Source organism: Ochotona princeps, chromosome 28 (assembly GCF_030435755.1).
Source record: "Ochotona princeps isolate mOchPri1 chromosome 28, mOchPri1.hap1, whole genome shotgun sequence".
NCBI classification, from domain to species: Eukaryota; Metazoa; Chordata; class Mammalia; order Lagomorpha; family Ochotonidae; genus Ochotona; species Ochotona princeps.
In genome coordinates, this window is record NC_080859.1 from 3,811,726 (window position 1) to 3,835,979 (window position 24,254).

The window sequence follows — 24,254 nt, forward strand, 5'->3', positions numbered from 1 at the left end:
TGTGTAAGCCATCCTGTACCGCCTCCCAGGATGCACGGGCTGGAAGCTAGATCAGAGGCAGAGCAGTTGGGATTCAGGCTGACACTCTGGGTTGGGATGTGGGAATCCCAAGGGGCAGCTGCACTTGGGGCACCACTATCGTCCCTGGAATGAATGAATTTAAACTGGAGCAGTGGGAGATGTGAGCCCTGGAGCTCACTGTGGTTCTGTCCAGTGTTTAGAGGTGGCCAACATTGCTGAGTCTTGTGCTTCAAATGCTGTGTGTGTGTAAGAGATTGAAAAGGAAAAATAATTAAATCACTCGAATGAACTACAGCTAGAATTTGAGTTACAACCAGCTACAGTTTAAATAGGACATGGCTCTGTAACTCATGCAAACGTTTTGGAGTGTAAACCCCAGGGGCTTTATGTCAGTGGTGTCACTGCAGCCTCGCAGGTTGGTGTCCCGTGGGGCCTTCCTGGTGTTGGACTGGGAGCCACAGGAGCTCCTCCTCATAGGAGCTTGTTTCAGGCGTTTAATTATAGTACTGAAAAGCTAAGACAAGACTGTTATTGATTGTGATGATATCGATTAGAACAGAAATCCAGGACAGCATGATTGTAATAACATACCACAGAAGTTTTGGAAAGCATTTTCCTTTCTTTTTTTTTTTTTTTGGTTTGGCTTTGTTATTTTACTATGGGTGGTACATGTATTCTTTGAATATACAAACTAAATGGTTTAAATATTGAATATTAATATTTTGTGTCTTATTTTTTAAAATTTGTTTGAGAAGCAGAGAGAGAAGCAAATACATTTAGCGATCACCCCCCTGCTAGTTCACTCCTCAGATGAGTGTGACAGGGCTGGGCCAAGCCAGAGATGGGAACAGCAGTTTGGTCTGGGTCTTCTGGCTCTGGGTGAGGGATCCAAGTATGTGTTTCATGACCTGTTATCGCCTAGAGTATGTAGGAACGGGCAGCTGGACTCAGGACTGTAGCCAGCACGCCAAGCCGGGCCTGGCATGGGCTTTGTTCAGTGTTGGAGCGAGTGCAACATTACTTGAAGGTGTACATATATACAGAATACAATCTTGTTTTGAACATTTTATGATTTATCTCAGTGTGTCCTTATTCTGTTTGAAGCCTGATCCCTTCATCCAATGGAAGACATGTACTTCAGGTGGCATCTTTCTAGGCATTCTGTATTTCTTATGTTTTGTGTGCCTTGATCACTTATATGTAGGCAAAACTTAATGGGCATTTTACGTTAATGTACTTTTAGAGATAACTTTGGCTTGGAAAATTAAACACATTGTACACACATTGTCATTAATTGTTTTGGGACAGTGATTAAAAAGTTATTTCAGCTTTTTCTTCAAGCATGCAAGTTTTCCAGCTTCTTCCTAATGAAGTAAAAGGTGCTTGATACATCTGTAGTGTGAAGCTTGTCGCAGATTCTTTATGCTGTGTGTGGTCAAGTCTGAACCAGTGCTACTGTAAATTGCTGAAGTAAATGAGTCAGTTGTCTCTGATCCAACGTGAGACTGATTCACATCAGTTCAGAATGTGTGTGCTCACATACTGTACATAACTTCCACCCTTACCTAAACCATATGAAATTCCATTGTTATAGGCAAAAATGAATTTCATACGTTTCTGAATATTTTTGAGTGGTTGGATTTAGACAGTTCCAACAATTGAGGATGCATTTAACATTTTTTCTTGCAGATTAGCATTCATTTTTTTCTCACACCCCGGTCTTACCATCTGTTCGTTTGCTGTTTAAAACCAACAGACAGATGTTTGCAATCCCAAGAAGGTGGTGGATTTGTGAGAGGAGATGGACAGTGCCGTCAGGGTCCTTCTCCTGGCAGTGCTTCCAGCTGGGCTTTGGTGTTGAACATTGTAGTTGACCAGTGGTAATCATCCATGAAGGCCTAATGGATGGGGTTTTCATGGGAGCACTTTTAATCTTCTGGGATTAAAATGAAAGTATTCAATAATTTTCAGGTGAATACATTAGAATTATCAAATACTCCTTAGAAAAAAAACTGGTGCTGTTTTTCAGGCCATCTCTTTAGTTCTGTTAAACGTCATTGTCACAGGAAACTACAATTAAAACCGAAGTGTTGCTGTGGCAGTCGAGAAAATTTCTGAAATGACAAATGTAACTTCTTCCTTTCTGCTGAGGTTGTGAAATGAGAGTGGTCATTTGGAGAATATCAAAGAAATTTGGTTTTCTGAAATTTGGGTTCAGTTTTAATAAAACCTGAGTGTTAGATTGCGTACGTGGCATTTTTTCATCCTTTGGGTCATTGCTCCATAGTACTCACTTTATGGGACAGGAGAGGAAAGGAGTGAATGTCAGTGGAGCGCTGGGACCAGCGATTGTTGATGGTGTTTGTGCAGGGGGCGCTGAGGAAATAAGCAGCAATAGGCTAGTGGGACCATCAGCAGCTGGCATCCCGCTGTTACAGGAGGAACCTGACACTGGGCTGTGGCCACGGCAACCATTTCATGGTTTCTTAACACTTGTCGTTCAAATGTTTAATTTTTGAAGCATTGGATTAATTCAATATCTACCTTGACTGTCAGCTGTATATTGTGAGCTTTGGGCAAGATTGCATTAACAGACCTCACTATTGTATTACCTTGGAGTGGCCCATCATCCTCGATTGCCTGGGATGAAGAGGTTTCTTAAGACGTGAAACTTGGTTTTAAATTCAGAAAAACCCCAGATATCCTGGGTGGTTATCGACCTTAACTTTCAACTTCACAATTCTTGGAGTATAATTAGTAGATATGACTATCTAGCTACTTAGTAACTTGTGAACTATACCCTTAAAGGTTAGGAAAATCCACCTTGGTAATGTAACTTCAAGAAAGCATTTGGTTTAATAAAAGCGGTGCTTGATGTTTTGTTTAATTGTTTTGGTAAAACAATGTTAATTTACCCTTTGGTAATACCAACTGTGGTATTACTAGGTGTACTGTTAATAAAGTAATAGAAATGAATTTTAAAAGGATTTGTTTTATTTTTACTGGAAAGTCAGATATACAGAGAGGTGGAGAGAGAGGGGAAGATCCTCCATCCGCTGATTCACTCCCCAAGTGGCCACAATGGGCAGAGTTATGTGGATTCAAGACTAGGAGCCCAGAACCCCTTCCGGGTCTCCCACGTGGGTGCAGGGTCCCAAGGCTTTGAACCGTTCTTGACTGCTTTCCCAGGCCACAAGCAAGGAGCTGGATGGGAAGTGGAGCAACCAGGATTAGAACTGGTGCCCATATGGAATCCTGGCACATGCAAGGCGAGGACTTTAGCCACTAGGCTACCGCACCAGGCCCTTGAATTATTAATTTAAAAACATAAATGTGGGAATTTGGGTAAAGATAATCATGAATGGTATGTGCTTTTATAACGTACAAGGCAAATAGATAATCCTTGTCTTTGCATGTAGTTTCCTGGAATTGTTTGATTTTTCTTATCAAAAGTGATTAGCCTCATGATTGTTGCAGATACCTTTCTCAAAATCAGATTTTTATGTCTTGAATTTTGAAATATGATAAGACTTTTTGGAAAACTTTGAGCACACTTACGATTTATGATTTGTATTTTCATCCTTTTCTGTTTTTTTTTTTTTGTTTTTTTTTTTTTACGCAAAAATAAGGTCAGATAAAATGTGACCAGAAATCTAATTATAAAAGGTTAACTGTGTGTGCTGTATGCTGATCTTGGTTTGAGCTCACTGTAGGTATCAGCCTACTTTTCTCAGCCGGGGCACTGGAGAGAATTGCTTCATTAGGAACATGCATTCAGCGCTTTCTGATCTCTAAGTCCAACTCCCCCCAGAGCTGCAGAAGTCCAACACCCACGGCCCAACAGCTGGACAAGAAGCCACAACTTACTGGAGGGCCAAGAAGCTCAGGTTCACAATGGTGCTGTCAGTGATACAGTGTGTGCTGCCTGAACTGACCTAAGCGACTTGGCTTCTCTATTGCTCCTTATCAGCCTCCAAAAGGGCATACAACAGTCTTTGTAAACTAATTTAAAAAGTGTCTTGTTTATTCAGAGGCAATCTGAATGGTATTTGTTCAGGCAGTAGACCACATCAGTTGCATTCTGGCCAACAACTTAATTCTCTTCTAAAGAGAGAGGCCAAGTATCCCAGACACAGAGTACTAAAGATAAGCTTCTCAATTCTCAACTGTTCGGAGCTCTCAATAAAGCCACTGATGTACAAATCGGGGTGGGACCCAACTGTTCCCACCTGCAGGCTGCTCTTAGATCCTTGGCTTGGCTGGGAGAGGTGCTGATACTGCTGTGACCTTTAGTGCCCTCGGAACACAAGACACAGGCTTTCTTAGACCGCTAGCCAATCAGTCCCTCTAAGAGACTCCCACCCCCTTCCTTCCAGTTGTCTTGGGGTAAAAACCTGTGACTGTTCCCAGTGAGAGCAAACAGATGGTGGGTTTAATTTTACTGAATCTTAAAAGACATTCCAATTTTTTTTTTTTTTCTGTTTGTATGGTTGGTTCTCAGATATTTGGTATTTGCTATTTAATGAGGATGATGTCAGTAAGTAAAAGAATGAATTGCTTTCAAAACTAGTTTGAATAGCATATTATCACAAAATGAGGCCTGATGATATAAATCAAACATTTTGAGCCTGTTGAGGCACTGAATATTCTGAGCTTACTGTTTCACTTCTGAGGTGCTAACTTCTTGAAGAGTTAGATATGGGTCACCGATGGCATCCAGAATTTCAAATTGGAGCTTAATTAAAACAATCAAGTGAAACCATTTAATTTTTGTGATGAAAACCTAGAATTAATCAGAAAAGTAGAAAATGTTTGAAATATGAACAATTTAATGATATGTAAAAATAAATCTGATCCCCAAATATCTTAGTATTCTCGGTATTAAGTCCACCGCATTGTGAAAGTAGGGGGACTTGCTGGCAGGCAAATGAAATATTGAATTTTAAATGGATTTGTATAGTTAGAAATTTATTACTTGTTTCGAATATAGTTTTAATTTAAAAAGCAGTTACTTCATTTACTATTAGAGTAATTTTGTGTCTTGTTTTTCCAGAATTAAACTGATAGTAGAAATAGGGTCCTTAAAAGCAGACATATTAGAAGTAACCTCTGCGGTCATTTGTGTGTGCTTACCTCCACATACTAAAGAGGCAACCAAAAACTTGCATTCCAAAGTTTCTGTAATTGCCACCTCCATGTGGATTTTGAACCTAAAGAATTATGTAAGCAGCTGCCAGTTCCCCATCCCTAACTGTTAACTTTCAAAACTTGTCTTGTGGAACCCTGATTTTTATTTTTAGCTCTATTAGACTGCTCTAATTCATAGTGACAACAAAAATGCTGTGAATTTGTATTCTTATATATATTCATGCGAAATCATGGTGATTAAACTTCACCATTTCTTTTTTAAAATATAATGGAGATGCTGATAGTAGTTACTTTCATAGAACTCTGGTGAAAATTAAAGAACTTATTCATGTATGCATACTTGATGGTTAAGTATGACACTCCTTGGATTTTCATTTGGTTATTAAAGAGTACTAGGTGTGAAGTCTATATCCCCATAAAAAAGGCTTTCTGTATGGTAGAATGTATGAAGTGGAAGATAAAGCAATTTCTTCATCTTTGATAAGACACATATAGCTACATATATTTTCATAAAGATATGAAAAGAATTGACAAATGGACCATATGCTGCATTTAGTGTTTTAAAAATTCCCATTTGTATAATTTCTGTTTTTCAGGTAATGATAAAGTTCTTTTGAAATTGCAGAGCTTTAACAAAAGAACGATGGTGATTATCTGATACCCTTCTAGACTAAATTTCCCTTAGTACATTGCGTGGTTCTAATCTCTCATGGTTGTGTTTTGTATGGAATAAAAAAGGACACACTTTATAATAAAATAGATATATTTCTTCTAGTTGTTTATTTTTGGCAAAGAAATGTTTTCTGTATTTTTAATGGAATCAAAGAAATGACTTATGTAAATATTTGCACATAACATGAAAATAGAAAACATTTATGGAGACATAAAATGATTAATAAGTTTGACTTGATGCAAATAATTTTGAAATCTATTTATTAGTTTTTTTCATAATATTTGTTTGCTGTGATGTATGGAAGTGCCTTTGATTGTCATTTTCACATTGCCAGGTTTGTTTTTGTTGAGTTTACTGACAGAAGTGGAAGGAGGGGTGATTAACTGCTTCAAGCATCAGTTGAGTTGGGCCTTTGAAGGTGATTTACAGGTGCAGCAGGATTGTTCAGGCACCAAGGCAGTCTGCCAGGGGTCTTGTGCCACCTACTTAGCCCGTTTTGGTTTTGGTTCAGCATTCTGAATTGTTCTGTCAAGATCAGAGAATCAAAACTGAAAAAAACAAATGCCTCGTGTCATATGCATTGTTTTTCATTAGAGAGTATTTTTTGTTAGAGTTCTCTTTCAGCATGTATAAAATATGTGTTGTGTCAGCCCTAAATATCAGTAACTTATTTAGTAAATCTGAAATTTGAGTAATGGAGTTAATTAGGATTACTTAGGAATTGACATTCCAGTACCTAAGAATAATAACAGCAAAAGAAGCATAGGACTTCTGCTGTTAAAAGGAAATCACCTGGGAGAAAAAGGACCACGCAGTGAAAGGACACACCTACCCACACGGTTCCTATTGGATTGCAGAATCACTATTGGAAAGATGTTAGATTTCCAAAATTTATCTTACTAATACACCAACAGGTACCGTGGCAGACATTGACATTCAGATTTTAAAATTGATTCAGAAATATGAAGGACTAAGACCAGCAAAGCAATATTAGAGGACAAAGGTTGAAGGACTGTAGTATCAATTATGAAAACATTGTAAAATTATAGCAGTGTAGGACCAGACAAGCTGACTAATGAGGCTAGCCCAGGAAACTAGATTCTGACCCACAGATACTCAACCATGGGCTCTGTGACGAAGGTGGAAAAGGGGGTCTGCTCTGAGTAGGTCTCATGCCGATGAGGTGTCCCCAGGGTAAAGCTGTATTTCGGCCTTTAGCTGATGTGGCATACAAAAATTAATCGTGAATTTCATATCAAAGTATGAGAAGTTTGAATTGAAAGTTCCAGATAATGTAGGGGAACATCCGAGTGACAAAAAAAGGTTTGTTCATTTGTTTGAAAGGCTGAATGATAGAAAGGGAGACAGGAAGTTCTCTTCCATCCATTGGTTTACTCTACATCTTGGTCTGGGCCAACATGAAACCAGGAGCCTGGAACTCCATCCAGGTTTCCCACCTGGATAGCAGGGACCCACGTACTTGGACCATTGTCTGTTGCCTTCTCAGGCACATTAGCAGGAAATGGAATCAGAAGTAGAGCAACAGGGCTGGAAATGGGCATCCTGTCATGCAGTGTCCATATGGCAGTTGTTGGCTTCATTTATGCCTCAAAGAACGGCCCCCAGTAATGAGTTTTAGAAATGCAAGAGGCATTTATTGGCTTAGGAGTGCAGTGGTCTTTGTCCTTGATCTCTGTGACAGGGCTGCAGGCTTGGCAGACAGAGAAAGCCACTGAGTCTGGCTGCTCCTTTCCTAGAGAGAGGGCGGCGGAGTACTACTGCCAACATGGAGTTCTGAGATTTTCTTTCCCTAGGATTTCTGCATACTCCCTCTGTCATTTCTCTCGATCTGTCTGCACACAGAGGCTGAGGTCAAGTTTATCCTCACTAACTAGTCACATCCAGTTCTGAAATCCTTCCCAGATCATATCTTTCATTGTGGAAAAAGAAGCTATTTACTCTGGGGGAAAAGAAAAGGTAAAATTTACCCTTCATGTTGTTGAGATGGTAATTTTTGTTCTACTTCATTACTTGGGAAAGTCAATCACCATTTATAGAACTCTTCTTTTTTCCCCCATCTGTATAAACGGAATCATGTTGAACAAACTGCAGTGTCTGACTGCATTGTACAGTTTTTTTATTTTGGTCATTATTTCCCTGGTGCTTGCATAGCTGAGGGGTCAGTACCAAAAATGTCATTAGCTGATGGTTGCAGTTGCTTACAAAAATATTTATTTTTCCCTTATAGGTAGGCCGTAATGGGGAGAAAAGTAAGCCGGATCCGTCTTGCCTCTGAACCTGGTATAGTTCACTTTCTACAAGTGTCTTGGGAGGAAACAGTGGGATCTGGATTTGTTATCATGCTTACGGATGGTCAGTCAGCATGGACTGGGACAGGTGAGGCTAAAGCAACATTGGAAAAAGTTCATGTGTTCTTTTTCAGTCTTCAGTGAATCTTTCCATGTTTGGTTAAATTTTATTACATACAAAGTAACTTGGTGCTTTACTGATGGACTATACAATGAGAATATTCAAACAATTAAATAATTGAAAATGAATTTCCTTCCTAAACCTCATCCTGGATCTTTGTTGTTGTTCGACATTTTGGTTGCTGCAACCTTCAATTTGTAATTTTTTTTTCTCTTTTCATTTGAGTAAAGTTAAAAGGATGTGTGATTCCTTTTGACCTCCCACACATGAAACTCACTGATTTCTTTCCCATTAGCAATGTTCTGTCTAATGAATGCTTTGGGGGCCCGGTTATTATGTGGTCTGTCATCACTTTAGTATTATGTGGGGTTCTGTCACAGGGTTAAGTCATAAAATGGGTTTACCATCAATGAGGGTTACAAAATTGCTGTTTGAAGAAAGAAACATTTCCATATCTAGATCTTATTGAACACAAATTTTATTATTTGATGATGAAAAATTATACTCATTTATAATTTTCCTAAACTTAAGTATTTTGTGATTCATGTGGAAATCCTGTGTCAGAGCTCAGCGGAACAAAGGTCCAGTCAACGAAGGAGCAAAGTGAGTTGAGGAGGGAATGCTGTTCCGACTCCCACTGTGCTGAGCTGTGCCTTGGCTGAGCAGGGCTGTGGTCCCCAGCTCATGTTGTGCAGGCCGCAGCAACACAATTTAAAACTGGGAACCGGACAGACAGGAGGTCCACCTTTTTGGCTTGCCCAGTCGATGATCTCAAGCCGTTAGTTGGCGTTGGTGCCTCAGTTTTCTCTTTCATGAAATATGAATTATATACTTAAGTGATGAATGAAATAGGCAGGTGATACCTAAGAGTATAAAAATATACATGAAGAACCACGTGGGTCTTACGTCAGTGTAATAGCTTGAGTTGGCAAAAGAAATCACACACATCCCAGATAACTGTTAAATTAAGTTGTCATTTTAAGATTAAAAAAAAAACTTATGTATTTGAAGGCGACTGTGATGAGAGATGCAGAGACAAAGAGATCTTCTAGCTGCTGGTTCACCCTCTTGTAAGCCCCCAATAGCAGACATGGACCAGGCCAAAGCCAGGAGCTAGAAACTCGCTCTGGGTCTCTCCTGAGGGTGGAAGAGACTTAAGGCCTTGAGTCATCCCCTGATGTTTCCCAGCTGTCTTGGGCAGGAGATGAATTGGAAGCGTATAAAAATGCAATCTCAGACACTCTAACGTGGGATGTGATTGGTTAAGGCACTGTGCATATGCCCGCCTTAAAATCTTAAATATTTTGAAGCAAGCAAATAAACACACATATTGGTCCGCTTTGCACATACAAAATGAAAAAGTTCATATGTCCTGTGTGAAGTAATATCTGAAAATCGAAGTAGTTGATAAGAACTCAAGTTCAACTACAGATTCTTGTGGTGTATCTGGACTTCAAGAATGTTTGTGGGACTGAGACTGTAATGAGTGAACCAGGGTGGGATGTTAGGACTCTAGACTTCTCTGGGGTTAGAGGAGAGCTCTCTTTGTAAAGAGAAGAATCTGGAAGAATCAGCCTGATAATGGAATAATCTTAAAAACACCACTCCCTGGCTTTTGGTGCTGCATAAAATCAGACCATGTGTGAAGTAAAATGCCCTCAAATCATATCCCTAAACTTCTGTTGTGTGTGAATGGGGGTTTAACATTGAACTCTGCTCTCGATTGTAAACACCAAATTTAGAAGTTAGCTTTCTAATGTCTAGAACTGAGGAAAGCCTGTCGGGACGGCATGGAAAGTGGAGTGTTCTTGACTCAAGACTGTTTATCCCCAGAATGCTCACACTTTACAAAACGTGACACAAGAAAGAGCAGAAGGAGAATGTGTCCAGAGATAGAACAGAAGATGCCAAGAAACCCCATGGCAATCTTAAATATGTTTAAGACACTCAGATATTTAAATGAGAGGTAGGACAAGAAGTGGAACAAAGAAATCCAGATCAATGAATGAGTAAAACATTGTGATGATAGGGTGATAGTTGAAAGGCACCTGCGGAGTACAGTATGTGCAGTGGAAGAGAGTAAATTTCAGTTCCCTTCCCTTGCTTTCTCATCACCTCCCTGCATCCACATCTTTTGATGTTAACACATGGGGTCTTGCACTTAGTTTGACACTGCCTAGATAAATGAGAAATAGATGCTAGACTTACTAAATCTTTTGAGATAATACATAAGTGCTGTAAAATGTGGACATTATTGATTGTTACAGAAAATGGTTTACCTGGCTGCGGCATGCAAGCAGGTGCACAAAACCATAGTTGCTGAGGTAGTTTCCACTGCATGCATTTGCTATGAGAACTGAGAAGGAATGCCAGCAGTCTAATGATTTTCAGATGACATTTGAGACGGTAAATTAACACATTTGCCAAAAATCTGTTAATTTTAGTTCAGAAATATAATTTGACTTAAAATATGTGATGTGCAAGTTGGTATTTTTTCCAATTTTCTGTTATGTGTCTTCAATTACCAATAGCAGATAAATATTATCTCTTGTTTGGAAAATATTGGCTTAAGGGCTTTTACTGTTGTTTCCTATTAGTTTCTGAAACAGTGATTGCCCAGGAAGCTGAGGACATGGCCATGGAAAAGGAGAAATATGTTAAAGAATTGGAAAAAGCGCTGGTGTCTGGAGCGGAACCAGAGGATTCCTACAAGTTTACCTTTTCTAAAGAGTCTTGTCATTTCTCCTTTGAGAAAAATCTGAAAGATGTTTCAGTAAGTAAACCTTTCCATGGTGTGGATGATAAGAAGCACTAGTGAGGAATTATGTTGAATGTTGAAGTAATTAATAGATATGTGTTCCCAGTATGCCTCAAAAATAAAAGATTGAAAAGTACTTGGTTTCCAAGATGGAAGGCAGTCCAAGTTAAAGTTATTAAATACTTTATATTACTGAATTGTGACAAATAGTTATTGGAAGACATATTTTTATTGCTTTTTTATTTGTTAATTACGTGAAAGAACAGTTCTTAAAAAAAATCAAGCAAAAGTTTTGGGTCATTGTAACCCTTAAGTTTTTTTTTTTTTATAAAGAGTTATTTATTTTCATTACAAAGTCAGATATACAGACAGGAGGAGAGACAGAGAGGAAAATCTTCCGTCCGATGATTCATTCCCCAAGTGAGCCGCAATGGCCGGTGCTGTGCCGATCCGAAGCCAGGAACCAGGAACCTCTTCCGGGTCTCCCACGCGGGTGCAGGGTCCCAAAGCTTTGGGCCGTCCTCGACTGCTTTCCCAGGCCACAAGCAGGGAGCTGGATGGGAAGTGGAGCTGCCAGGATTAGAACTGGTGCCCATATGGGATCCTGGCACGCTCAAGCTGAGGACTTTAGCCGCTAGGCCATGGCGCTGGGCCCGACCCTTAAGTTTTATAAAACTTAAAAACTATATATTTACCTTGGGATATTTAATAATTTGAGCTTATTTATTACTTCATTACATCATATTGAAAGTCACAAAAATGGTATACTGAAATAAAGCCTGTAATTAAGGATTAAGGAGCCTTTATATGATCACACTTAGGAATACTACAATAGAAATAATTTTACGTTGGGCTTTCCAAAGCTTACATGCTTGGCATTCAAGATGTACTGTTTTTTCCTACACCAGTTCAGAACAAGGTGGGTAGTTTACTAACCAGTCTCACATTTGAAGGGAATTGAAAGATATTTTGTCAAATTGAGAAATATTGCTAGAAAGAAGTAGAATTTTTATTTTTAAAATTTTTATAATTTTTTTTCTTATTTTCACTATTACCTGTTTCTGTGTATACTTTTTCTAGTTGGCAGTTAACTTATGTAAGTTTCAATGTACTGTGATCCTGACTATGCTAATTTAAAATAGGTGAAGCAGGAGGGTTTTAAGTAGGCACGAGTGTGTTACTGATTACGTCTTTCCTTCGGCCCAGGCCAGGCAGGCATCGTGCCCTGAAGGACTGCTGCCTGTTTCTGCTCCTGTTTGAAGCAGAATGTTATCAAATCCAGAGCTACGCTCTTCCCCAGCAGCCAGCTTTAGCTTGCACTGCCAGTTTATGGCTCTCATCCGTTTTGCATTCATTGAGACATAACAAATACCATGTTTTTGAGGTACCTTGGAGAAAGCTGAGTAGTTTTAACATCTTTGTTTTAACAGTTAAAAACCTTAATTTTTGCGGTTTGTAGGTTCACCAAAAAATTGAGTGAAATAATAGTACAGAGATTTCCTACCTATATAACTTCCCCAAGCAATGATATTTTTGAAGAAATAGCTAGCTTTAATTAAATAAACCCATGTTTTATTATAATTCATTTAATTGTTCTAATTTTTCCTTGTTTCTTCAGTTTACTGGATAATTTCTGATCGTTTGGACTGTTAGTGTCTCTCTTATTTCAGATTTCTTTGCATTAATTTCTAATTTTTAAATGATATTTAAAAATTTACAGATTGTTGGAGTACTAGTTGATATTTCAAAATATGTACATTTTTTATAACATTCAAGTCCCAATTCTATGTCTCTACACATTTATTACTTACTTATAGTGAAAATGCAAGATCGTGTTATCTAGTTTGTTCTTTTTTAATACCTACTGCATTATCACTATCAATACTCACCCTACTGTGCAATAAAGCACAGGAACTTTTCTTCTCGTAACTAATACAGCGTTGGATCTGTTACCCGACTTTTCCCTATCCCTCCAGCTAATGCAGTCTTTAGCTTGGTGAAAGTGGTCTTTGGGCATACCGATGCTCTGGCTGGCTTCCTTGCCATGGTTGGCAGTAGTACATCTAGTTTTGCTACTTGTGTGGAGGAAAAATTTTAAGTTGTGGTGACTGATGTCTTATCGTTTGCTTGGCATGCATTGTTATCCGAGTCAGATGGTAATCCTGGAAGACTTCTTAACACATTGAAACTAACCAACTTCATCAGACACAAGACCTTCAAATGCTACCTTTTCAACAGGTTTTCTCAAGAAATGAAAACAGCATAAAAATGTCCCAGTCATACAGAATGCATTTGTTCCAAGAATGTCTCAAGGCCGTAGACTGAAGTTTAGGTAGCTGGCTCCATGTTTATTTATTCGTTTATTCAGTTATGAGGAAACAAAGGCTATTCTCAGGGCAGTTTGACAAGGAGGAGTTTACTCCTGGCACAGCTTGCTGGAGAGAAAGTTTAGGGTTATTTAAATGAAGTAAACCTTTTAGTGCTACAGTTAGCCTCATGGACACAGCTGAAAAATCACAAACTTTGTGACCAAACTGCCGTGGGAATCTTCTCGTGCTCAGGATGTGCTGTGCACACTAATTTCAGAGTGACCATATCTTGTAATTCATGTGCTGGCAAGGATTCTGCAGACAGTTGGAAACATAGCAGGATGCTTTCTAAGGCTAAAAAAATGGCCAGGGGTTTGCAGTGTTTTCCTTGATGACCCAGACAGCTGATGGTTGCCAAAATCATCTCCCAACCTTAGCAGAAGGAGGAGTGAACTCAGATCTCAGCTCGCAAAGTGCTGAGTTCTGTAGTTTCTTGACATGAAGTTACTCTCTCCTGGCGAAGAATATGCTCCGTGGATTCCAAGCCCACTTGTGATCAGACTGTCTCCTCTGAGATTCAAGAAGTTTGGTATGCTGAAGATCATTGCCCAATATGAACATTTTAAACATCTGCATCAAATAAGAGTTGTTTGAATTTCCATTTATATGAAATTTTCTTTTTCCCATTTTGTTTTTGTGAAAAAAGAAAATAACTACTGATATTTTAATTAAAAAGCTTGTTTTTTGTTTTTTGAGGATTTTCTTCTGTTTGAGTGAAAGAATTGTCAATTTCCAGTTCAAGCAAATATTTCAAATATGTACCTGTTCGTTGATGTTAATACTCATTTTGGGGATAGGAATAAATCTGCACTTTGGTGTGATTCATTTTGCCCAAGATTTCATCTATATTCCGATTGCCTTCTTATGAATCACGTAGTCCTTTTCATTTTCTCTTATTTCCCCAGTGAAATAAATGTGGAGTGACCTGGTTTGGGTTCAGGATCCTGGCTCCTGACTTTGGCCCAGCCGTTGCCTTGAGTCATTTAGGAAGTGAAAAAGCAGATGGAAGATCTCAGTCACCCTGCCTTAGAAAAAATAATAAAGCTTTTATGGAACAGAAAGAATGTATTGCTAAGATGCGTTATTAGTATGAGAAAGTATGTAGTGCAGCAGCAATATGAATTGTAAAGTTATAGGGAGGATAGTGACTTAACTGCTACATGAGTGACAGTACACCTGGTTAAGAAATAACAAACCCTAGAGACTGGCACTAGACTGTGCCTTTGGCCAGGACAGCGCAGCAAGGCGAGGAAGCCACAGGTGTTGTTCTGGTGCAGAGCAGTTAGCGTCGACTGGGTGCTCCACCTGTATGTTTACGTCCTTCTCATGAAATAAGGATTAAGAGATAATTTAGGCTGCTTAGTTAGCATGTGAGTTTGTTTTCCTCTGATGCAAAAATCCACCAAGTCAGTGCTGGATCCATGTAATGGCTTCATGATGTTGGGTGCCCAGGCCCCTTTGATTGTGGTAGGTTTCTTTTAATCTCATGATGTAAGAAAAGCCTGTCTAGACTCACTTATTTTGCTCACCTATCGGCCGTGAAACCAAGAGCACAAGTCTGTACAGTTAGGTTTGTCACCTCCAAACTGCATTGCTTCCATTCTGTCATACCCCGTTGTTCAGCATCTAGTCACATGACCTCACTGAAATGTAGGTCTTTGTGACTTGTGCATGAAAGTGAAGCATTTATCCTTTAGATGGGCTCACTTGTATTGTTGCAATGCTGTTTCTCCTGTGCTTTCACTAGTTAAGCGTCTCAGTCATATTTTGGATTGAAAGTGCCGCCTCATAGAGTAAGGTACAGGTTACTCTGTATCTCAGCGTATGTTTCAATAATTGTCATGTGTATTTATTTACCTGATTATTTATTTATAAATAAATTGCACTCTAGTTCAAATAGCCTCCCTACACATATGTAATTTATGATTCTCAGATGTATGAAAACTAGGTAAAGTAAGTTAGCCAAAACCACTAGCCAGCATTGGTTTTAAAACAACAGTCCAAAATCTTCTATTGTTGCCATGTGTCCTTGTGGTTTGAAGGACTGTGAATTCAAAGGACCATTTCTAGATGAAATATCAGAATTGCAGCATTTATTGTGGTGCTGTGCCAAAGACTTTGTCAAATATAGTAATGACTTTCAGGTTTGTGGGAGTATGGTTTGCAAATGTTTTGTTTGATTCTCTGAAAAAGAAACCAAAATGTTTTTTACTTCTATGATAAAACATTTGTATGTAAGTGCCTTTTTTATACTAAATGCTTTATAGTTTCCGTACTTTAATAGTATGGAAACTAAATCAGTACTGCAAGTGGTACAAAAATCTTATTCAAAATCTGTTTTCTGGATAAACCATAGTAGGCATTTTAGAATTACTTTTACAACAAAATTATTAACTTTTAGTTATATCATTTTGTGTTTGAGGACTCCTTTTTCTTGTTTCATATTACTGTTACTTGATTTAAAAACATTTTCAGCTAGAAAATATTTCAGTTATTTTTTTGTTACAAACAACATGGGAACAGAAGTAGAAAGTGGCATGTCATTCTCATTCCATTTTTTGATTTATCACTGAGTTTTTCTTGCTCTTTATTTAAGTCCAATTAACACTATGTATTTGAATGTATATTTGAACTCTGTTCTGTTCTACTGATCTGTGTGTTTATCTTTGCCAGCCTCAAATGGTCTTGCTTTTTTAGACTTATTTTAATCTTGGAATCAGATATTTTAAGTCCTTCAACTTTGTTCCTTTCTAGGTCACTTTGGAAATTCTTTGTCCTTTATAGATTTTAATGAGATTTTGAATGTGTCAGTTTCTCAAATGGAGTCCACTGGGACTCTGATTAAGAATGTGCTGGATCTACAGATTTGACAGCCTAGCAATATTGAGTCTTCCTATAAAAATTTGTTTAAAGTTTTATTTATTTTATTTGAAAAATGTTGTCACACACACCCTTGAGCGCACGCACACACACACACAGATTCACACATTCCTTGAGAGAAAGATAGAGGCTGAAGGAGGGAGGGAGGAACAGAGAGACGAAAAGAGAGACAGAAAACCAGAGAAAGAACACAGAGGAACTGATCTCCTACTTGCTGGTTCACTCTCCAGGTGGCTAAAAGTCCAGGTTGAAACCGGGGGTGCAGAACTCCACACACACATGTTGCAGGGGCCACAGAGCCTGGGCCACCTCCTGCTGCCTCCGCTGGTGCACCGGCAGGAAGCTTGCTCAGAAGCACACGATAGCTAGAAGTGTTTTCTTGTTTTGCTCGGTTTTTAAGATGTATTTGTTTATTTGAAAGTTAAAGTTACGGAGAGAAAAGGAAAGAGAGATAGTCCATTCACTGGTTCATTCCCTCTGCAATGGCCAGTCCTGGGCCAGAGCAAAGCCAGGAGTTGAATCAGGGTCTCCAACACAGGTGGCAAGGACACAAGCAGTTGGGTCCTCTTGTACCACTTTTCCCAAGCCATTAGGAGGGAAATGGATTGGATCCTGAACTGTGTAACAGGTGCTTTGATAAAGGATTCTGATATTATAGTAGCATCACAGGTAGTTCCATGTTGGAAAACATGACACAGTTTGAAATCATTTAAACTTGCAAGTTCTGCTGTATCCTTGAATGTGGTCCGTGTCATTCAGGTACTGTGTGTGCTTGAAAGGAATATTTTCTCTACTAAACATGACAAGTAAAGTTGGTTGATGTTGTTATGGAAGTTTTAGATGTTCTTGTTTATTTTCTAATTCTACAAATAACAGAATATGTTAAAGTATACTACTGTAATCATATATTTACTTTTTTCTGAAGTAATGGCAGATATGTATTTGGAATTGTTGTTATTAACTGCAAAACTTAAAGATTTGGTGTGTGCTTTTTTACCTCTCTTATTATGAAGTGACTGAATTTTATTTACTCTTGGATCTATGTTCTCTTACATAAGATGTCAGTACTACTACAACTTTGGAGTTATTATAGAATATCTTTTCCTATCCTTTTGCTTTCAGATTTTTTTGGTATGTAATTGTTTTAAGGAAGTATATAGTTGAGTCTTCCTTCTTAATCCAGACTGTTTCTTTTAATGAATTCAGATGTTTAGGCTGTGTTAGCTTTAAAATTTGTTCTTTCTATTTAAAAACAACATGAACTTTTGCTCTGCATTCTTGGAGTGCACTTGTTTGGCCATGCTGAGTATGTGTGCTAGTGAGCAGAAGGACACTGCCCCCTTAGCGCAGGCTGAGGATAGACAACAAGGATATGCCCACAATTTTCCAGAGCCACAGAACCCCGTTCTTCTTCATAGCCATTGTATTAATCTACACTCCTGCTAACAATGCATACTGGTTCCCAGTTCACTTGTTCTTATGTTCATGCGTTAATTTCTGTCTGATTTGTAAGAGCCATTCCAGCTGCAACGACATGGTACATTGCTGTGGTTTCAGTCTGCATCTGCCTGGTGACTGGTGTTATGCAGCATTTGTTCACTTATGTGTTGCACGTTTAACAATACTAGTTCTTCTAATCCAGGATCATGGATATCTGTCCATTGTTTTGTGTCTTCTTTAATTCTGTCCGTCAGTGTTTTTTAATTTTCATTGCAGAGGACTTTCACATCCTCCATTACAGTTTTGCCCAAGAGTTTTCATGTGTGTGTACCTACTAAAAATTAGATTGCTCTTATAATTTGTTCTCAGTGAGTTGGTTATTGGTGTAAAAAAAATACTGATTTTGTATGTGTGTTTTGTATCCTGCAACATTACAGATTTTTCTATTCCAAGTGTCAGTGGAGTATTTAGATGTTTTCTTTTGAAGACAGATGTGTAAATAAATAGGCTTTTTTCCCTGCATTTGTATGCCTTTTATTTCTTTCTCTTGCCTAACAGCTCTGGCTAAAACTTATACAGTAGTATATTATATAAGAGTACTGAAAGTAGACATCCTTCTCTGTTTTTAGATCTTGGTGGAAATATGTTTGGCTTTTTCTCATTTAAAGTGTTGTTCATTATGCATTTGCCATATACAGCCTTTATTATGTAGAGGTATTTTCTTCTATAATCAATTCAAGGTTTTTGAAAAATGTAAGCATGTTGAGTTTTATCAGATGTTTTTATTGTGTCTATTGATATGATCACAGGATCTTAATCCTACATTGGGTTGTTTTGATGTATTGCATTTATTGTTTTTTATGTTTTGAATGATCTCTGAGTCCCTGAGTTAATTCTTATTGATTTTGGTAAGTTATATTTCTGATTTGTTATTGGACTCTATTTGCTACTGTTTTGCAAGAATGTTCATCAAGAATATTGGTCTGTGGTTTCCTTACTTTATTATGTTGTTTCTGGTGTTGGAATCAAGGCAATACTGGCCTGTTAGAACTAACGTACAAATACTGCTGCTTTTCAGGAAGTGCTTGAGGGAATCGATGCTGGTACTTCCTTCAAAGCTGGGTAGTATGTGGCAGTGAAAGCTTCTGGTCTCAGGCTCCTCTTCCTTGGGAGACTTGATTGTTGATTCAGACTTGTTACTTGTTACTGTTGTCTTCAGGCTTTATGTGTCTCCATGGGTCAATTTTGGGAAGTAATAGGTGTTTCTAAGTGTTTCCAAATGTTCTGGGTTTCCGACGTGTTGGCATGTGGTTGTTGGTAATGGATTCTAATCATCTTTTGTATTTCTGTGGCATTGTTTGTAACATCACCTTTATCAACTTTGACTTGAGCCAGCTCTTATTTTTAAAAAGTGTGGCTAGGGCCCAGCGGCATGGCCTAGTGGCTAAGGTCCTTGCCTTGAATGCACCAGGATCCCATATGGTCGCTGGTTCTAATCCTGGCATCTCCACTTCCTCTCTGTCTCTCCTCCTCTCTTATATCTGACTTTGTAATAAAAATAAAATAAACCTTTAAAAAAAAAAAAGAAGTGTGGCTAAGTGCTTATTGATTTTTTTTTCCAAAAGCTACTCTTTATTTCTTTGACCTTTACCATGAATTTTACTGATTTGATTATGTTCAACCATTCCTGCAACCCTGAATAAGTCCCACTTAATATAAGTAGATAAACTATTTGGTATATTATTTGGTTTGACTGATGTTATGTTCTTGAGGACTTTACATCTGTGTTCTCACAGATACTTAGGTATAGTTCCCTTTTTCTGTTGTCTCCTTTTCTATTTTCAGAAGTAAGGTCCTAGCCTCATGGAGTTTGGGAGTATTCTTTCCCTTTCGATTGCTTTGGATAGTTTGAGAAGAGTTAGAACTAGTCCTTTTGGTAAAGTTTGATAGAATTCAGCAGTGAAGCTGTCTGGTCCTGGGTTTGTTTTTGTTTGGAAGGTCTTTATTTCTGGTTCTGTCTTTGTCTTGGTTATTGGTTTATTTGGTTTGTCTGTGTTCATAAATCAATTTTGTTAGATTGTATGTGTCCAGAATTTTATTCACTTCTGTGTATTTTCTAGTGCACTGGCCTTTAGCTGTTTGTAGTAATTACTGAAGATTCTTTTTATTTCTGTGATATCCATTGTAACATCTACTTTTTATCAAATCTTATTAATTTAGGTCTTTTCCCTTTTTTCTAGTTAGATGAGGCAATAATATGGCAATTTTGTTTACTGGTTTTCAAAAAAAGCATCTTTTATAAAGATCTCTGATTTCTGGTGTTAATTTTTGTTTATTCCTGGTTTAAATTTTTTTCTTTGCTTCAGCTAATTCAAATTTGATTTATTCTTGTTTTTCTAGGTCCTTGAGGTGCATTGTTAGGTCATTTATCTGGTTCCTTTTCAGTTTTTTGAAGAAGACACTTAGAAATGTTGCTGCTAACACTGCTTTCACCCCATAGATTTTAATATGTTGTATTATCATCTTCATTCCTTTATATATATAATTTTTTAAAAATTTCTTCTTTGAACCTACTGTTCATTCCGAAGCATCTTGTTCAGACTCTGTGTCTGCATATTTTCTAGAGTTTCTTAACTTCTTTGTTTCCAGCTTCCATCCATTGTGGTCAGCAAATACGCTTGGTATAGTTTTGGTTTTTTTTTAATTTGCTGAAACTTGCTTTATGACTTACCATATAGTATATCCTGGAGAAAATTCCATGCGCCAATGAACAGAATGTATATTTTGCAGCTGTTAGAGGGCTGATGCTGCTCAGACATAAATCCTCCCGACTGATGTGCCGGGTCTCTTGTTGAGACCTACATAGATCCGAGGTCGTCATGTACAGGCACTGGACAATGCACGCTGACTGTTAGCTCTTTCTCAGCATTGCTTTCTGACAGTCAGCCGTGTGGTCCTGTGCTCTTATGCCTTACTTCCCCAGTGACTGGGATGTTGCTCCTTGCTGTCTGCTACTTTGAGACAGAGCCAACAAGAGAGAGTTCTTCCATCTGCTAGTTCACTCCCAAGTGCTCTCAACAGCTGGCGTTCTGCCGGGGTGAAGACAGGAGCCTCACATTCAATCCACATCTCCTACGTAGGTGGCAGCAGCCCAAGTCCATGAGCAATCACTGCTTGCTTGTTGCAGGCTGAGAGCAGAGCCAGCTCTCATACCTAGTTCATCTGATCAGATATGCAGTTGTCTTAGCTGGTATGCCACATGAGTATAAAATGGAGAGGGAGAGCAGAGAAATCTTACTTCACCCTAGAAGGTGTGAGGAAGACGGGAAGTATAACCTTTTAGGATCATAACTGATAACTCATAGACAACAGACTCGAATCAGCATTAGACAATAGCAAAACTACAAAGGCATATGGGGGGAATCAGGAACAATCCTAACAACCTCTTAACAGGTGGTCATATGCATAGAGCGGCGGGGGGGACCCCAGAGTGGAGCAGGCGGACAGGAGGAGGCTTGCATCCCAACCCTGAAGACTCCCAGTTCCTCACCAAGGACTATCAATACGGGCACCGAGGACTACATCCCAACTGCCAAGGAGACCACGGGGAAATGGAGTGCCTTCGGAGGCCGAGAACTCTGAGGTCACCCACCCCCATTTGGATCTACCACATGGGATGGAAGAAGCCCAAATCCTGCCTTGCAGGGTCCAAGGGCATCGGAACGGCAACCAGGAGCCCTGAGCGGTCCACAGAAACAGAAGAACAGTAAACTTCCTCCTGGACTAGGGAGGGGAGCTTTCTCTGGTCCTCGCTTGGTTCCAGCTTTGGGTCCCCACCCTCTCTGGCAATGACCATCAGGATCGCTCCAGAAACCCCTCAAAACAAACAAACAAAAAATCTAGAATAGATTGACAGAGAACAACAAGGAAAGCTTAGAAACAGACAGGAAACGGTCAGCAGGGATGTACTTATAACTCACTGAATGGGACACAAAGATTAGTCACTCCTTACTGGGGTATTGAAGATTTCTCTGCACACCCCTCCTAAAACTTTTATGTACCTCAACTGTTGACATATGTCTTGTTAGAGTTATAGAGTTAGACTACCCGAAAAACAGCCAGGTTCAGCAAAATTATGCTTCAACGCTATGAACTGTTAAATACTAAAATTAAAATAGACATGAGACAGCTGAATAGTAATCTATAGCCATTTTAAGGTGTATAGAAATCGGTTGTATATAAACTAATAATTGAAATGTTAATGAAGAAGTCACAGGATGTGGTTCAGAACTTGCATTTTTTTTCCTCTTTTAATATATTGGTTACTCAATACCATGTCAACTAACTCCAAAACGTCATAAATTGTAACTGATGTAATGACATGGCTTCTAATTGATCGGGATGATACTCTGCCGGCTCTACCTTCAGACCAGAGATGGTCTCCCCAAGAAACCTTTGAACTTATCTGGACAATAAGATGCTGGACTTGATGCTTGGTAGATGCTTGCAATGAAAGAATCTCAACTGAATTTGAACTGTGGTAATGCAACAAAGTGGAGGAATCCACCATGGGGGGGGGAGGTTGGGGCAGGGGTGGAGGGGGGGAAATCCCAGTGCCTATAAAACTGTGTCACATAATGCAATGTAATCAATTAAAAAAATGAGCTTCAAAAAAATTTTCAGTATGTTTAATTTTAGTTAGAGAAAAACTACAAAAATAGTAAATGATTTTTAAAAACATTTTATTTATTTTTATTAGAAAGGCAGATATACAGAGAGGAGGAGAGACAGAGAGGAAGATATTCTGTTTGTCCAAGAGAGCGCAACCGCTGGAGCTGAGCCAATCTGAAGCCAGGAGCCAAGAGCTTCTTCTGGGTCTCCTGCATGGGTGCAGGGTCCCAAAGCTTTGGGCTGTCCTTGATTGCTTTCCCAGGCCACAAGCCCAGTTCCTGTTGCTGCCCAGCCCAATGAGCACTAATCAGCTCCTTAGCCCACAACACCTGGGTCTCAAACCAGTGCTCCATTATGGGAAAACCAGTGTGGCAAGCAGCATCTTAAAAAAAAAAAAATTGAATTACTTACTTAATGAATGAATGAATTTGTATAGGCATATCTGCAGAGAGAAGAAACAGAAAGAGATCTTCCATTCACTGGTTCTTTCCTCCAATGGTCACAAAAGGTGGAGATGAGCCAATCCAAAGCCATGTCTCCTCTTCCAGGTCTCCCATGTGGATGGCAGCGCCCTAAGGCTTTGGGCCACCCTCCACTGCTTTTTCAGGCCACAAGCAGGTTGCTGGAAGAAAGGTGAAATAACCAATACATGAACTGGCAGCCAATGGAGTCCTGACATTGTAAGCTGGAGGATTAGCCAATTGAACCTGCCAACAGCATTTGAATGTGCCCTGTTACAATAACAACCTCCAACTCTTGAAAATCCAGTGTTCCTTAGTCATTTTGTAAATGGTCATTCAATTTGGGCTTCTTGCTCATGCAGTTTTTCAGGATTACACAAGAAATGATGTTCTGCCCTGTCAATTTAATGTGTTAGGATGTGCATGGTAATTATATATGTTATTGCTGGTGATGTTAACTTCAAATACTTTACTAGGGTGGTATGTGTCAGGTTTTCCACTTTAATTTTTAAACTTTTTAAGTTTTCCTTTTGTAGTTCCCAAGTATGTTATGAGAAGTCGTTTTGGGAACACACATATATCTTGTGTTTCATCATACTTTCTCCATTTGTGTTAGTGGCAACTGATGATTATTACCTCTGCAATTATTTTTTGATATAACTATTATGATTTTATTTTTTCCACATTCCTTTTATCAGGTATAGTCTTGTAAGGGAAATTTGTTTCTTTGGTAACAAATTACTGTGATGTGAATAGGATAACTCCACAGTTAAAATAAATAGACTAGATATATGATACATTTAATTAGCAGACTGATAGACTCCTGACTGCTGTTACAGGTCTATCCTGTTGTGTAACAGTATAGGTGGATCAGTGTGTGTGTGTGTGGGGTGGAATGGGAGGGTGCAAGGGGAAATCCCTTAGCCTACAAACTGATCTTGAAAATATACAACATAAAATAACATGTTTTGTGGCTTAGTATATATATGCTCAATTTTGAGATAATCCACTTGCTGAGTAAAAGAAGGTAAATTCTGCAGTTACACAACTCAACTCTCAGCAAGTGTCTATTAGGCTGTGTTAGTCTATAGCATAGATTGACTATCGTTTGTTTGACCTTGTAAAATATTCTGGCATCATATGCATGTTCCTTTACGAGACCCTATATTCTGTTTAAAATCATCACTTCATAAGACATGAAGACCTGCTGTGTCTTCTTGTAAGGTTTTAGTCGTAACTTCTATTTTATTCTACTAAGATATGCATTGCCTCTTGTTCCTGTTTCTGACTATTGTGGAATATCTTCATCATTTTGATTTCAATTTCTTTACTAATGAAGTGAATATTTTGAAGGCAGTACACTGTTGAGTCTTATTTACTATGTACATAGTTTGAAAGCCATT

At 38.7% G+C, this 24,254-nt stretch overlaps 1 protein-coding gene across 2 annotated transcripts in view; it reads left to right on the forward strand.

Annotated features, from left to right (window-relative positions):
- Window positions 1-24,254, forward strand: part of XRCC4 (X-ray repair cross complementing 4) — a 167,730-nt gene that overhangs the window by 4,444 nt on the left and 139,032 nt on the right. Inside the window, exons 2-3 of one of the 2 annotated variants that reach the window (XM_058656183.1) lie at window positions 8,091-8,291; window positions 10,870-11,045. In XM_058656183.1, the coding sequence (XP_058512166.1) occupies window positions 8,213-8,291; window positions 10,870-11,045 (255 nt within the window). In that variant the 5' untranslated portion in view covers window positions 8,091-8,212. The remainder of the gene's footprint in view (window positions 1-8,090; window positions 8,292-10,869; window positions 11,046-24,254) is intronic. The other variant, XM_058656182.1, reaches the window with a different exon arrangement.